The sequence below is a fragment of the Leptosomus discolor genome, chromosome 2 (genome assembly GCF_034619465.1).
Source record: "Leptosomus discolor isolate bLepDis1 chromosome 2, bLepDis1.hap2, whole genome shotgun sequence".
Taxonomy (NCBI): Eukaryota; Metazoa; Chordata; class Aves; order Leptosomiformes; family Leptosomidae; genus Leptosomus; species Leptosomus discolor.
Genome location: NC_141392.1, coordinates 25,432,562 through 25,449,516, shown reverse-complemented (window position 1 = coordinate 25,449,516; position 16,955 = coordinate 25,432,562). Strand labels below are relative to the sequence as shown.

General features: G+C 40.2%; 1 protein-coding gene across 6 annotated transcripts in view; it reads left to right on the top strand.

Annotated features, from left to right (window-relative positions):
- The first annotated feature begins 5,461 nt into the window (after window positions 1–5,461).
- The window catches only part of CCDC88A (coiled-coil and HOOK domain protein 88A), a 75,230-nt gene continuing 63,736 nt past the window's right edge, over window positions 5,462–16,955 (top strand). For all 6 annotated transcript variants that reach the window (XM_009959439.2, XM_086460785.1, XM_086460784.1 and 3 more), the window contains exons 1-2: window positions 5,462–5,524; window positions 5,643–5,743. In XM_009959439.2, coding sequence (XP_009957741.1) covers window positions 5,462–5,524; window positions 5,643–5,743 — 164 coding nt within the window. The remainder of the gene's footprint in view (window positions 5,525–5,642; window positions 5,744–16,955) is intronic.

Genomic DNA, 16,955 nt, shown 5'->3' with positions numbered 1-16,955 from the left:
TAGTTTTTAATTTTTCACTCAGAATAATCTCATTCTGCAGTTACTTACAGTTCTTGCTTGGAAAGATCCCTTCAAGCTGATGGGGAATTTTGGTCACATCAGAGCAGACACAGCAGCAGGGAAGAAATCTTCAAGAATTGTTGTGGATTTTCCACATCATTATTCATGTTACAGGGGGGTTTCCCTTTCTTTCCATGCCTGTCGAACAAGAAGTAACTTTTAGTCTACTATACTTGTGAGACATTTGGGAATTCCTAGCCATACCTAAAAAGACTCAACCCCTCAGTGCCCTTATTCTTCCCTTTTATTGCCCCGTCTATTCCTATAGCTTTGGTTTGATACAGAAACAGGTTTGGGAGTAAAACATAGGACAAGGAAGGTGACTATCCTCGTCATTAGCTTGCCGCTTTCCCTAGCCACTGTCCTGTCAAGTTGGCCCGTGTTCAGAGAATGCTAGTTTTGACTGCACTTTTGTAGCCCTGCTGAGGATCCCCGGCAACCACGCTTGGTTCCTGTTTTGCCCTCTCTGAAGTTTCATCAGGCCAGGCAAAGGCCTAGCAATCTGGCAGTGCAGAGGGCAAAAACAGCAGCAAGAGCTTTCTCTCTGCCACCTCTTTCCTTTGCTTATGTAGGAGAGGAAGAGAAAACCACTGCCTCTTGCATCAGCTAAAGATGGGTAGATTGTTTATACTCTTCTCCCAAAACAGTCCCTTCCCTTGGCTTGCTGTGGGCAGGGCTGACCAGAAATCTTTTGACAAAGTCTGATGAGGTAAATGAAGCTCTACACAGCTACACTTCCCTGCTGTCCACAGACTTAAGGCATCACTTTGCTCTAGTCATTCTTCATTTTTGCAACAACAGGCACAGGAAATTATGCTAGGAAAAAAAAAGTTAAAGTGAGATCATGAGGTAATTCTGTAATTTGCAGATCTGGGCTCCAGGAACAGGTTGTTTATAATTTCCTTATAGTCTTTGTAGAATCTTTGTGGTACCAAAGGAGATGCAATAGAAACGAGACAGGGATGCTTACCCCTAGAAGAACAAAAACTACACTTCAAATAGCAAGGTTAATCTCTAAATCTGCTTTTTCAGTAGTAGGCCACAGACTGTATTAAATACTGACAGATCTGTTCTAGAGAATGGAGATGTGAAAGAACAAGACTGTTCTCTGTGCGTTTTTTCAAATTATAAAAAGGGTAATTTTTTAGTTCCAAAATATTCTGAACATGCTTTTCTAGCATAGTTAAAACTATTGAAACTTAAGTTTATTAATAATGTTTCTGCATTGTATTGTTCCAAAGTAAAATAATTATTCAAACTATCTTATCAGTTCTATTATAGCCAAAACAGAGTATTTTACTTTCCATGGAGATCATAGAGATATAATTTCAAATCAGATGTTACCATTTAGCAGAGCTGCATATACACTAATGAAATTTGAAAGCTAGGGGCATGATCTTTAGGAGGTGTACAGTGCTGGGATTGAGAGGAGGAGCAAAACCAGGTTCTTACCATCTTAGGTAGCCCACTGGTTTGCTAGTTGAGGAAGTGGTACTGGTCTAAATGTACACCTCACTAGACACCTGAGAATCCAGATGCTCCACCCTGGGGGTGAAGGAGTGGAAGGAGGGGAGTTTGGTCAGCTCCCACTTTTGGGACATAAGCAACCACCTGCTACCAGTCTTCTCTGTTTCTGAGTCCATTAACTCAAGTTGCCAACTTCCTCAGCTGGTACTGAATTGTACTAACAAAGTTCCAGGATTTGCCATTATAAGTATAGTCATCCAACTTGCTGTTAGGAGTCTTCCCAGGTAAAATGTGCTAAAATACATCACAGACAACAGGCTGTAGTGATGTTGCCCCGCCACTTGAAGTAAGGCTGTGACTCCTAAGTATTTCCTACATCAATACTTCTGAAGACTCCTGACAGCTATGCTAAAAATGGAAGACTTATAGATTCAGTTCGGGATCAGAAAAACAACTCAAAAGACAAACACTTCTTTCTAATTTTTAATTCATTTCGAGGGATGTCTGTCAAATAAAGGCTTAATTGAAGGCAGACAGCTTCCTGTTCTATGGCAAGTCATATCACCTCTCTTAAATGGCTGCATTTTAAATAACTAGTTTGCATCATTCTACAGCTGAGCAGAAGTGTGTGAGCAAGCTGGTCCAGGAGAGCTGTAACTGGTCAAGCCTGGCTGCATCAGTAGGTACCAACCATGTCCCTACCAGGCATAGGTATCCTGCCGGTGCCTACATGAAGCACACTAAAGGCAACTGAACAATCTCTAGCTTGTCCAATTTCTTCTGTGCCTGCATCTTAAACAGCTATCCTTTCAGCAATTTGTTCTGATTGATGTCTGTGTAATACCTGAAAATGAGGTAAATATTCATACACTTGGTTTGACAAAGTGTAAGCTACAGAAACTGTAGAGCTTCACAGGTTTTGAGGGCTCTTAGTCTAAAAAAAGCAACAAACCAAAACCGAAAATAAAACTCATGACTGTTTCTGGATACCTTTTCTGAAATCTTATCTTGTACTAATCTCCAGTTCTAATAAGGAACTGCAAATCATCTGAGATAAAACAGCTTGCAATGTATTTCATAAGGATTTTATGCAGTATCTGTCTAAAATATAATTGTCTTTCTGCAGGAGCAGTGACCAACAGCAATGCCGAGAATGCATGCAGACTGGATGGTATGAATGGAAGTAAAACCTTCTAAAACTGTTTAATCAAATCTTTATCTCAATGTTATGAAATCTCAGTGTAATTTGTTTTTCAGGAACTCATGAGCCAGCTGGTGTTATTAACATGTGCCTACTACATGGGCTATCAACTTCTACTAGCCAGTCTCTAATTCCTAGAAATTGCTTTATGCCAAAGTCATTACTGCCTAATTAGAGCCTACAAGAAACAAACTGATGAACCAGGGAAGTTCCACAGTATTGCATGCACAATTGCATATTATATACTGCTGCCAGATACAGGGAGCTTAGCGGTTGGTTAGTCAGGCTTTTACAAAAATGCTTTTGTAGTTGTCTTTAAGGGCTAGTAGTTTACTGGCAGTTATTTCACCCATGGATCACCAGCTTCTTATTCAGATCCAAGACTGCAGACTTTTCTTTGCTCCTTATTTCTTTTGTTTCACAGAAGGACTATGAGTTCACTCTAAAAATCTGGTTTGGGACGGAAAGACCTTATTTTTGCTGAAAATGTATAATTGTGAGAATCAAAACAATGTAATTTAACTGTGCAACTTTGTTTAAAGAAATATCCCTGAAACACAAATTACATACTAATATTTCAAGATCTGTAATTTATTTTTCTGATCTCTTACTTAGACATTCTCTTCTGTTTCACATATGGGGAAAAGGTCATGATTGGAATTTTTTTCCTAATCTTGGACCATTAGGACAAATACTATATCCAGTATTTGGTTTAAAAAACCCTAATCTGTTTAGCTGTTGCTGCGTTTTTCAAAAGGACTTAATTTCAGTCACTTCTACTGCACTGTGGTGGTGTGTTTTGTTTTGTGGGGTTTTTTTTGTTTTTTTTTTTTTTTACCATGTGTGTAAAAACTAAAGGTATTTGGAAAAATGCTGCTGCAATTTAATTTATACTACATGGAAGAGAAACTGGGTTTAGTCTGAGATTTTGTAAAATGCTTTGTCAATAAACTATATAATCTATTAAGCAGATACGGTCCCGTATGTTAATGCAGTATTGGAGATTTGAAACACAAGTAGCAAGAGATAGCTTAAGGACAATAGCTTAGGCAAGCAAATTGCTTGTCATCATTTGTTTTTCTGTAACCAGGTCGCCCCCCTCCCTGCGCTCTTCTTTCCCCGCTAAATCTCTCCAGAAAGCTGGATTTCGCGTTAACGTGGGTGTGTCTGAATTTCACCTCCTTAGAAGAAAACGTGTCCCTCCTTCCCCGTCCCCTTCCCCTGAAAGGCAGGAGTGTGCGGTTGGGGCGCGGATTGTGCGACTAATCTCCCATTTTTCTCTTCAAGGGCGTCAGCAACTCCCCTTCCCGCCGCCCCCCTCCCCTTTCTCCTCCCACGACGATTTTTTCCACGGGCACCTTTTTTCCCCCCCAAAGGGGAATCGAAGAGCATCTCCCTCCCGCACCCCCGAGGCAGACCTGCGTGGGCCAGGCCCCCGCCGCTCCTCCTCCTCCCGCTGCGGGGCAGAGGCCGTCCCCGCTCCCGCCTCAGCCGCCCCCCTGCCTCTGCCGCCCCCCTCACGCAGCGCGGCCCTCGGGCTCGCGCGCCGCCACCGCCGCAGAGCCCGTACGCGAGTCCTGCAGCGGTTCGCCCCTGGCTCCGCCCCTTCCTAATTGCGCCGCCATCCCCGAGCGGCGGTTGAGGGCGAAGGGGGGGGGAAGGAGGGACCCGGGCTCGCGGAGGGATAACCGGCTTCCGCACACAGACCGGAGCGGAGGGATCCATATGCTGGAACCGCCCGTCAGGGAGGGAGGGAGGGGGCGAGTGATGCGGAGCGGCCGTGCTGGCTGAGGCGAGGTGGCCGTTATTTGGGAGAAGGGGGTGGGAAGCGGAGCTGGTGCCGCGGTAGCCTGCGGCGGGGGGGGAGGGGGGGTGTGGTGGTGGTTGTGGGAGAGAGGCAGGCGAACAGCTGGACCCGGGCGTTAGGGCTGGGGAGGGGGAGCCGGGGGGCGGCGAGGCGCTTGGGGAGGGGGGGGGCGAAGAGAGGGGCTGAGGGAAGGGGACGGGGGGGAAGGGCGAGGTTGTGGGGCGAGGCGGCGTGTGCCGGTCCTGTCCCTGTCTTGCGTCGTAGTTTGGTGGAAAAGGGAAGGGGTTAGAAAAGGGAACTGATTTAAAACAGCCCCTCATCCCTGCCGGGGCTGATTCCCTCTCTGCGGGCTGCCTGTGCCATTGCGGGGGGGGGGGGGGGGGGGGGGCGGCGGGGGCAGAGGGATTCTCTTGTGTGCAGAAGCAGCCTGGGGGGCTTAACCGTGAGTGGGGGTGGGGGTCTTTGCCGCTCTTTGCCTCCCCTCCTCTGGATTTTTTTTTGTGGGGAAGGGGCAGGATGGGCTTGCAGAGTTTTACTGGAATTTTTCCTTTCTGAGGAGCTGCCGCTGCTGAAGCAGATTTTTTTCCTTCCTTTTTTTTTTTTTTTTTTTTTTTTTTTTTTTGTCTGATGCAGAATCCCAGTAGCTAGGCAGCCTCCCTCTTTTCTTTCCTTCCTTCCTTCTACCCCTTCGGCATGTAGGAAGGGAGAGACATCAATGGAAAGGCTGAAATACGCGTAGATGGACTTTCAAATGCATTTTTTTCTTGAAAGAGGCAGATAAATCCCAGTTGCCCGTTGCTTGGTAAAAATGGGGTTCACTTGCTCCAGCTAAATCCTGGGATCATTTCAGAGTTGCTACAGCGAAGGACTTCTAATATTTTTTTTCATCAGAGGAGCTACATTGATGTTAACCATTTTTTTGTAAAATGGAGAACGAAATATTCACACCCCTTTTGGAGCAGTTCATGTCTAGCCCTCTTGTCACCTGGGTAAGCATTCATTTTTCCTCACACATTCTTCATTTATTTGCTCATTGTTTGAAGATAAATGCCTTGCGGCAGAGAATAAGGTGGAGTTAGTGTCATGGTGGTGATGATTATGTTTTAGGTTAAGACATTTGGACCGTTAGCTGGAGGAAATGGGACCAACCTGGAGGAATATGTGGCACTAGTGGATGGCGTGTTTCTGAACGAAGTCATGCTGCAAATGTAAGTGTGTGCAAGTTGTGCCTTGGGCATTTTTTTTTTTTTTTTTTTGCTGCTGATTCTTTCTCTTGTATGTTTTGCTTTCTTAGAAAACTTTTTTTTCCCCTGTATTGGCCTTGGTAAATTTCTTTCTTTTATACTTCAAGTAGTCATGTGGTCAGCTAGGAGGAGACTTCAGAGCACAGCAGATACTCTCTACAGTTTAATGTGCAAGTGATGTATTTGCAGGATGTATAGTGTAATACAGGCTGAATCATGATGTGTAGAACTTACTGGAAAATTGCATGGCTGTAAATATTTTCCCAGATTTCCACTGAGAAGCATAAAGGCTCATTCTGCTGTAAGTCATGTTGATAATAAAATTTTGAAATAAATTTGCTTAGCTAATAATTTTCCAATACATATCTTGGTTCATGAGACATACAACTTGAGGGTCGTATGAGAGTCACATAATGTTGTTTACTGAGCAAATGGACCGTTCTTTCACTCCTTCCACTTTATTTTGAACAGTTCCAAAGTAGAGTAGATAGCAGTTGTGCAGTAAAGCTGACACTTTAATTGAGAGTATAGAATGCTTTCTGGTTATGAACCACAGAAGAATAATTTTTACGTAGTTTTATAAATTGTTCATTGAAAACTCTGATTGTTAGAAAAATATAATTATGGTGACTTTGTGTTAATCATAGTTTTGTCTGGAATGCTGCCCGCTACTGTGATATTAGAGATTAACACTTCCATCAAGTGCCTACTGATAACAATCATAAAAATGTTACTAGTGGAAAAAATTTCTCCATACTTTTTTTTTTTCTCCGATATTTTAAGTCTTTACAGGGAAATAGATCTTTTCTTTGTATAGGTATGAAAAAATGTCGGCTTATGGGTGGCTGGATAGATACATCAGTGTGTGAGCAGCTTGTGTTGACATCTGTTCCTCAGGAACACTGCTCAGTGATGGGCATCCTTTTACTCAGTTTATAGTTTTCACTCCTATCTAGTACTTTAAAAGTTTCTGCTGTTGGTATTCAGCTTACATAACTAATCTAGGTAAAAAGATCTACACGTTATGGCATTTAAGTTTGAACTCACATCTTTTTGAAACCAGCATTTTCTTTGTCACCTACTTCTGTGCAACTAAAATGCCAAGTAGTCACTTCTGTAAAATTGAGAAACGTGAAAAATTGGGTGGAATTGAACTTTTTGGAAAAAATCTTGAGTGTATTTCTGGCACATTTTAATAAGAATTTTAAGCAATGCATTCATTGAAGCATACTATTTTTATTTTACTTTTTTTTTTTTTTTCTTGGTCTACATACAAATTAAGTAGCTTGTCAATTATGACCATGCATTTAACATGTAGAGCTTCTATTTGGTAAAAATGTTTAACAGCTGGAAGGCAAATTTAGTGCTGGAACTGGAACAAGGTGAAGGATGTAGTCTTGGAATTAGACTTTATCAGTAATATTTTTGAATACTAAGAGTGTAAATTGGTGTCTGATACATATGTGGGATAGCTATATGTAAAATGGAAAGCTGCTGAGAGGGAACATTCTCATGCTTATGGCACTGTGCGTTGAATTTGACTTTGACTTTGTGCATCTTTGACCCCGTACCATGATTACTGTAGTTTACTTAGGGCAAATTGCCTGTGTATGTATCAAAAAAAAGTACACATGGGAGACATAAATTTAAAATAAAATAGTCAGGTTGTCAGAACAATTAAAAACTACCTTAAACTGGAGGTGTGTGTAAAAGGACCAGTGTACAAATAAAATTCATTTTACAAATATGTAACTATACTGGAAGGTGTATTCTATTTAAAATACATTTTTGAGGGACTGAAATGTATTACAATTGATTACTATTTAGAATTGAAGCTTCCAGAATTGTATTCTTATTGGGGGGAGGTGTGTATGGGTGTGTGTGTATTTTGTTTTGGGCTTTTTTGCCAGGATTGAAAGAGGGGAAAAAATGTTTGCAGACAGATTCCATCTCTAGTGAAGTCGCTCTGGAAACCTGTGTTAACTTCTAGTCTCATATTCACTTTGACTATCCGCCTATTAAACATGTATCTTTATTTGCAAAAACATTTAAAAGATGCAGCTCCAACTAATCATCAATATAACTTATTTTCAGTATTTTCCATTCTATTAACATTTCTCTTTTTTCCTTTCAGTCTTAACTACCACATGTTGAGGAAATGTGGCAGAAAAATTTGTATCATGGGACTTCAAAAGCAAAATGTTTTTCTTCAGAATGTTGTTTTTTGGTTGTTTTTTTGAGAGCTCTCAATGACTTAATTCACATGAGAACTAGGGATCGGTGGTCAGGAGCTATGGCACTCTAAGAAGCTATAGAGAAATGCTGTTCTGGCAGAAGGCACCAGGAGTGCCATTTGTAGAAATATGTGGAAAGCACCATTAGAGGCTGGTTTTTCTTATGAGTTGTGTTATATAGTGCTTACTATTTAACTAGTTTTGAGATATTTAAGGCTGTTAATGTTTTGGTGTGAGACTATAGCTAGCGCATACCTGACAGCTGAAGGCTTCGTGATGTGGTGGTGGTGGTGTAGCTGTGTTCCGATGGCTGGGAAGCCATTGCAGATGCTTTTAACAGCGTTAAAAGCATGAACAGGCGGAGGCTGTTAGATGTACTGTGGTCCTGCTTTATATAAAATTTAGTACTTTATTTTTGCCAAATGTTGAAAAAAAATTTCTGTGACCCTAAAAGTGAGTGTTAATATTGGATTCGGCATGGTTTGTAAACAGTTACACAAGCAAAAAAAGTTTCTTTGTTACTTAAAGAAGGGGTTTTGTTCAGTTAAAAAAGAGTTAATCCTGCCTTCTGTGAGCTACAAGTGAGAGTCTGTTAGTATGGCATTTGTTTCTCCTTGTGCTTGTCTAGACCAAATTTATTTTCAACAATTGTAATGATTCAGACAGAGGAAATAGATGTCAGCATCAGAACAGTTGCGGGATAATAGTACTGAGATAGTGAGGTTTTATCAGCATTGAGTTTCTTAGTACCTCAGAATATTCGTTACATTCCTTGTAGGTCTTTTGCTTGTGACTTTTTGACGTTTTAATACCCGTGAAAATTACACAGATTTCATTCAGTGTCCAATTACATCTGAAGACCTCTTCCTTTGCTGGAGATGCTACAGGCCAATTTTATTATATTTTTTTAAAAATTTTATTTTTAATTAAGGAGAGCTCAGGTGTTACAATATTAGCACCTAACTTGAGGAAAAATGTCTCTCATTTCCTGTTTAAATTTAGGTTCAGTTCTTCAAAAGTATTTGGTTACCTACCTTCTGCTGGGATCAGGCAGTATTTGATACCTCTAGATGGAAACCCATCTGTCTTTCTAAATCTGAGCCTTTATCCTTGTGGTTTTGATACAAAAAGGGGTCATGCTTCTTGGAAAGAAATCAGAATGCAAGAGACCACTGCAGTGGTGTTCTGCCATGGCAGGGAGGTGGAGAAACATACCTTTACTACACCTCTATATCATAATACTTCTAACATTATGAAGTGCTCATATAGTTGAGTAAAATATGTTTTCTATACTACTAAAATAAATGAAACAGTATAATTCGTCAGATTAGTCACCTGTTGCGCATCTAGGTCCAATTACAGTAAAATAATAGTTAGTTGTCCTAGAGATATTTTTCCAGAACTTGACTAACACCACCTCATTTTTTTTTTTTCAGTCTCAGTATTGTACTGTTTATATACTCTTCTGATCCAAAAAGATCAAGGTATTCTTACAGAAACACTCATTTTCTGAGTGTTTTTTAGTTTTCATTTCTGATAGGTCTTGTTCTGTGATACTTGTAATTGAATTCCAGTAGGATTGTGTAAGAAATGCTGAAAGTCTTGTAGTACGAACTGCAGTTCCCAAACTGACAAGAGTCTTACTAGTGCCTTTGAATAAAAATAGACAGCTGCAAGTAATTACAAAATTTGGACTCTCATTACTTCGAGCACCACCATTAATATTTGGTCAAGTAACAAAGACTCGAAACTGTATTTTAGTTTTAATGGTTTTGTTTTACTATGCTTTGTATTCGTGGAAAAGGATCTGTTCTAAAGGAACTATTGGACAGATACTGTATGCAGAATGGGTAATGTATGGAACCAAATCCTGAAACTGAGTTAATTTAATCCACTGTCTGGAGAACCTGTCCGCTTCTGTCTGTCACAGTGTCTGTTACTTTTGTCCTGATTGAATGTGTTAATCAATGCTATCCATATAAGTTGTTGCATCCAGACATGCTGAAAAACAATTTCAAAGGATAAAGTATTTTACTGTTCTCCTGTTTTTCTGCCTTTTGCTGTTCTCCCACTGTTTTTCACTGATCCACATGGATCCACATGCAGGCCTTTCATGCCCATAGAATTTTCCAGGTGGATCGGCTGACTGTTTCCTTCCACCACTCTGGTGGTGTGTGCCTAGAATGTGTAGACTGCTTCATTGACTCCTTTTCTGAGCTCTTAGTCTTTAGCTGTACGCTTTTTTTCCAAACAGTGGAGCGTGCCAGCCCATACTTCTGGCTTGCCTATATCTTTCCCTGAAAACTGGACTCCATCTCTAGTGTTTGAGCCAGCTGCCTGGCTCTGTGAAAGAGCGCAGGGAACATGTGCTCCAATCCAATTAACTCTTTCTTGAGAAGAAGACCAAAGAGCAAGAGGCAGCTTCAGCCAGGTTCTGGCTGGGCAGGGAAATGGAAAAAAGTTTTGGGGAAAGTGGAATTGGTGAGTTTGGCAAATTATGAGCATGTATTTTAGAAAAAAAATCAAATATTGTCAAGTCTGCACCTTTCTCACTTTCTTGAAACAAATGGGTTTGATTCATACTCTTCAGATGTGCTCTATGGGGCTTCCACAGATGCAAGGTAGATGTCACTTTAGTAGTTTTTGAGAGCTGTTGCTCTTGTGAGTGGTTCTGCAGCAGTAGGGCCTAGATTTTTCTTAAGGAAAGCTGAATTTCTAACACTCATTTTTTATGTAAAGAAGCAAATCTTTAAGAAATGGTCCAGCAGAATGTGCACGGTGGTCAAAATTGTTGGAATGAAACCCTTTTGATTACAAAATAGGAAAAGATAGTTGTTATAGTGGAATGATGATTAATTTTAGACTTGAACATCTGCTTGCAGAGAGCTTTGAATTAGACAAAAGAGGTGGACACAGGCTGATAAATAAAGTAAATAATCTAATCTTCTTCTGCATGTATACATCCACTTTTTTGCTCTCCTCTTCATGTGCTGTCTTGAGCATCTTTCTTTGACTCTGTCTCCTTATTTCTTTTGGTAGTGTACTACTTACCCTATCCTTAGTCTAGGCTAGTAGCTCTGTTGAGTCTATCCGCCTGTTCCGTAAATGGCAATCTTAGCTGAAAGATGTATAATCAAAATAACTTGTTTCAGCATAGAGAATATTCTGGCAAGGAAACAACATGTATTCACTATAACTTTACAGTTTTATTTTCAGAGTATTTTGCATTTCACTCACATTCTACATACAGTTTCAAAGCAGTGTATGGAAATAATGAAATAAACTTAGTAATAGCTTTCTAGGCATATATTTTATATGTTTCACTGTCAGGAAAGGTAAGTAAGTGTGTACTGGCAAACTGTCTTCTCCTATGACATAGCTCAGTTAAGGCTGTTTTATATGTAGAGGCTCATGAATACTGCATTGAAGACTACAGGGCAGAGATGCCTGAGTGAGGAAATGGAGGAGGTACAGCCACAGAGCACAGTGCAGCACTACCGAATAGAGCTGCCCGTACACAGAGCAGGGTCAGCTTTAGCTGAATCACGGGACCACATGGGGAATGCCACGAGTGTGACTTTGAGCCAGGGGAAGACGTCTCCCAGTGGCTGTGCTCAGTGCTCTAGCGGTTCGGGGGTGATGGCTGAGTGGCTCATCTAAGCATCATTTGCCCTTAGCAGCACCCAACATTGAGGCTGGGTGAGCTTTCCAGTTCCAGTTATGGCTGGCTGTAATATTTCTGTTCGTGGGGCTGACTTTGCTCTTTATCTGCCTCTGCTTCTGTGCTGCCACTGTCCGTGCTCCCTGTGTTGTAACACAACTTGTTTTGCTCTAACTTACGCCAGAAAGGTCAGTTTGCCCAGGTGCCGTGAGCCACCCTACGATGTTGCCGTATTTCTTGGTAGTATAGCAGCAGTAAAGTCCGGAGTTTTAGGTTAGCTACAAATAGCTTACCTGGGCTGATCAGCTTGCATCTTTCACTGGCGAGGCTGCGTTTCTTTAGGTTTCATGGCTGCTTGGGGAATCTCTGCACCACAAACCTTTGCAAAGTATTGCTGTGCTTTGATCTTTCTTTTAAAAACTAATCTAGTTAACTGACAAATTGGTTGCTAAATCAAGCACATCTTAATCCTACGCTAAATTTGAGAAGCTTACTTCTAGATTTTTCTCATTTGTTTCTACTGTTAAGACAGGGCTTTTTAGCTTTGTATTCTTTCATATGTTCCTCTTATTTTTGGTTCCACCTCCTTTTTCTCTAAACTGAATACCAATTTGTTCCCTTCCTTGCCTTTCATACTGTACCACTTTTCCCTGTGTGGTAATTATTTAGGGATCAAGACGTTTTTTCAAAATACTGCTTTGTTAGAGCACATGACCTCAGTGGTTAGAGATTATTTGGTCATAAGTGTGTGGGAGTTTCTGTTTGTTCGTTTGCTTTGTTTTAAAGCGTCCTGTATTTATGCCTTAAGATGCTCCAAAAAGGCATGGCCTCTTAGACAGTTCTTATTAAGCAGCCCTCTCCCCTCGTTTCATTGGACTAATTGATGTTAAGGAATTGAATTGAAGCAAGGCTACTGCTTGACTGTTACTTGGACGGGGTGCTTTCCCATTGGCTTACTCTGAGGAAAGAGCAAAAATTATCTTACATTGTATTTTTGGATAGGGAAATAGTAAGGGATGAACTTATAAGCGCCTTGTATTGTATTCCTGGATGTTGAGTGAGTCTTCGAATCTGTGTTGCACATTTAAATACACTTGAAAACTTGCTTGCTTTTCTATAGTGATAGGAGATAAAGTCCACTTAGGTTTATTACGGAATTTTATCTTATTTTAAGCTTCAGGGAAATATTTGCTCATGTGGTGTCTTTGTTTTTCTTGAATAAGCCCTTGAGCAAAAAACATGTGGTATAATTTCCTGGTAGCTTGGGAGTATACTTGCTGTATATTTAGAGTATTGTGTATGGCAGACAAAAATAAAACACAGATACTAGCTGATGTATGATACAATGTAGACAAATGCTATACTTACAGAGTGCAGGTTTGCATCTTAGCAAGAATATTAATATTTTAATCTAAAAGAATGCACTTCTTTTACAGGACCTTATATGTTTCCTTATCTTGTAGCTTTGGGTAGTTAACAAGGGTAAGGTCCTTCATGTACTGCTCTATTTATGTCTAGATGGGTAGGGGGTTGTACAGGTACTGGTGTGCACACAAAATGTGCAATGCATTTCAGTTACTGTGCTGATGCAATGGAGTTATTCACATGGGTACAATTTTTACAAGAAATGTAACTTTTTTTTTGGCATTCCCCTTATATCCAGGAGCCTTGTATTTAAATTCGTCTGATTTTCTGGAATAATCTGTACAAAGGGCTCATACCTCGCTTGGTAATCTAAAAATTGGTATGGAAAAAGATGAAGATGTGTATCTTATTGTTCTTAATTCACTTATAGAAGGTTTATTGTACTTCATAAGAAGGGGAATTCTAGAGTCATAGTGTTCTAACCAAAAGTATTTAACATAAATGTGTGGTACTCTTTTTACAAGTTAAGAACTGTTTAGTCACTGAAACTACAATATTCGGGTAGCTTTGGTGTCATCTGCTGGTCTCACATCAGTATTTCCTGGATTTTTTAATACTCAGTGTGCTGAGATGTTTACCTATGGTCAGACTGTTTTGAATCTGGAGTACTAACTAATTGTTTTTGAGAATTTATAGCTTCAGCAAAGTTCAAAGTAAAGAATAAAACAAGTGGACATTTTTTCAAGCCTTCCAAAGGAGAAATTATTTTTAGTAGTGCTATGGTTATCAAATAAAGCAAATTATATACTGCTGCGATATTGGAAGTTGGTTAGAGGAGAAGAGAAAAACTTGTATATGCAAACTTAATAGTCTCTTAAGAGGTTTTGGGTTTATTTAAGCTTAACTAAAGAAGACTGCAAAATGTGTATTGCTTTTTAAATCCTACGTAAGTTATTTTCCCTTATATTAATATTTGAAATACCGTAGAAAGTATGTTAGCTCCACAAATGTCATTTGCTAAGGGCAATACGTGTTTATTTGCTTCTCTTCTGTACTGCTTGCTGCTTACTATCTGTGATGATAACTTTCTGGCCCTATTACACTTCTTTTATAACTGTTTCTGATGTTTCTTCCAAACTACTACCTGTATGTTTGCAGAATGTTCTTTCCAAGATAGGTTGTAAAAACATTTTCTCACTTTAATGCCCTCTGATGTTGGGTATGAAGTCATGCTGCATCTTGTGATCCAGATCTGTGAGTGCTTGCCTACTAAAAGCTAATTTTACTGTTGTCACAGGATTGTTGTGGGTGTAAATGTTTGCAGCATTTTAATGGTCAGTTACACTGAGGTTTTAATCACAAGGTCAAATAGTTTTCAGTTACTCTGTTAATTAGTATTGGACTGAATAAATCTTAAAATTTGAACTCTTGTCGGAAGTAAAAATTGCTGATCCTGAGAGGGAAAATAACACACAGTGCTTAAAGTAGAAAGCAAAACTTCAGTATCATTGTCCTCAGTACTTGTTTTTGTGGTATGTCCATCTTCTTTCTTGGTTGTCCTTTGTAGGCCATACACTCTTGCATCCTGTGCTGCTTTTTTATTTTAGTTTAATTTGGAAAGCAGTATAGTGCAAGTATTAACTGCAATCTAATTCAACTTGTTCAAACAATATTTGCTACTAGGCCTTTTGCAATTCAAAAAAACCCCTGAAAACAAACAAAAACTCAAACAAGATGACCCTTGTAAGATATTTGCATTTGTTGAAGTAGTAAAGTATGTTTGTCAGACTTTCTGGTTCTTATCTGTTTGCTCAAAAAAAGTTTTGTTTGTCAAATTGTTTCTTCTAGGAATTCTCAATTGTTTAATACACAGGAGTGTTTATTTTGTGTTTATTACGGACAGTATTAAGTGTTATGTGATGCCCTGAATCCTATAGATTTTCCTTTCCATCAGTGAAGCTTTTTAATTTGGTGGAAGCCAGCTTACCTTTTGCTGGCAGAGGGCTGCTCTGCGTTCTCATTGGTTGTTGCAGGGAGCTCACCCAGGTTACTCGGTGCAGTGAGTCGTGATTCACTTATTTTCAGTCTTTGGCAGAAAGCTTTCCTTTTTTGACATAGTACTTTTAGTGCGATAGGAGAAGAGTACATCTGAAAGTAAAGTCGAAACAATAGTAGTAAGTTTATTTCATACTGTGTGATGATAAAGACAGCTGTTGCTGTGTAACCTTGGAAGTTATGGATTTGTGAGGGTGTTAATTCAGTGATACAAGTGTGTGCGTAGTAAATTACAGCTGAACTATTTTATTTCCTCTCTTATTTTCTTCTACATTTTACTCACCTGCACGGATCTTCCTTATTACTGTTAAGGAAAAGAGAAAGGACAAACCCCAAATCTGGCCTGTTTTGGACTCTGCTTTTTTAAAAACCCTGGGAGGGAGAAATTAAAGACCAGTGACCAGACCTCTTGAATATATTATGATTTTGTCTGGCTGTTTGCACATTCACGTGTAAACCTGGGAGTGTACAGATGTGCGGGGATGTCTCTTCATGCAACTAATATCACTAACAGTGGGACTACCCAGCAGAGAGTTGCTGGTCAGAGCAGCCCTGAGGTGGTGAGGCGAAGCAGGTTCATATTGATGGAGAAGGGAGAGACAGGGTTACTTGGCACAAAGGCTTGTGGCACTGCTTCAGATACAGCTATTCCAGCACACTTCAACCATGAGTAATTAGGCCGCTCCTCTGCTGTGAGTGCCAACAGGAGAGCTTAGGCACTGTGCAGCTACCCTGTGAGTAGCTCAGCCTGGTCAGATGCTGCAGAGCTAAGACAGGGAGTAGGAAAGCTGCCTGCATATGCTTAGTATCTACTCATATGTTCTTGGCAGTGTTCCCTGTGATCCCCACCAGCCAGCCGGTTTGTTGTAGGCCACTTGGTCGTGGGTTTTTTTAAAGTAGGCATAGGGCTTCAGCCTCCTAATGGTTTATGATGCTGGACATAATCCTAGGAAATGGGGTTTTGTGCGAAGGCCAAAAGGCTTTTGACGTTACATCTACTTCCTAAAACTCACATTAGCATGAGGCGAAACCCCTTTGATACAATTCTTGAACTTTTGGCACATATAGTCCATCTTTGCTAAGTGCACAGTTAGCAAAGTGTGCTTAAATTGAGATGTTAATATGCACCTTATTTTGTGGTAAAGTATATCTCAGCATTTGTAATGGTATTTTCAAGATGTTTGAGCAGATGTCTGCAGAACTACATGACCATTTTAACTGTGCATTCATTACTGCTCAAACAGTGTTGTCTCAAGGGTAGAAACACAGGCGTGTTACATGTTAGAGGTAGATTGTCATAAATTCCTGCTAAAAAGGCAAAGAGTGGTTAGTATAAATCACAATGTTTGCTTGCTTATTGCAAGTTAGGATTAGAGCGTCCTTTTACTGGATCCTATGTAAGTGCACAAAGATACAATGGCTGAGCAGGATTCAAAAGTGAACACCTGAGCAACTGTAGAACATGCATCCCTTCTGCCTTCAGCAAGTCAGACTGCAGCCCTCCAGTTGTAATAGTCATGTGGGCATTGTGTAGTACACCGGGCCATCACATCGTTCAATATCATCAATACATTGCAGTCTTAGGGCTTGCATGTCTTGCATGATGCTCTTCAAGAGGTGAAAGGATTTTATTGCCATCTATTTTTCAGAAAAGAACGTGCTGAGTTAGTTCTCTTCACACTTCGACAGTGGATAGTCTCTGTCATGAATTATTCTATAGGGAAGTTATCCCTTTCAATCCGTGTCTATCACACAGAAATCATGGTGAACATGTGCCAGAGGTATAGAGAAGGAGTTAAGATAATTTTTTTTTTTAATAGGGTTAGTATGGAAATTCCCTTTGGCAGCAGAAATTGATCAT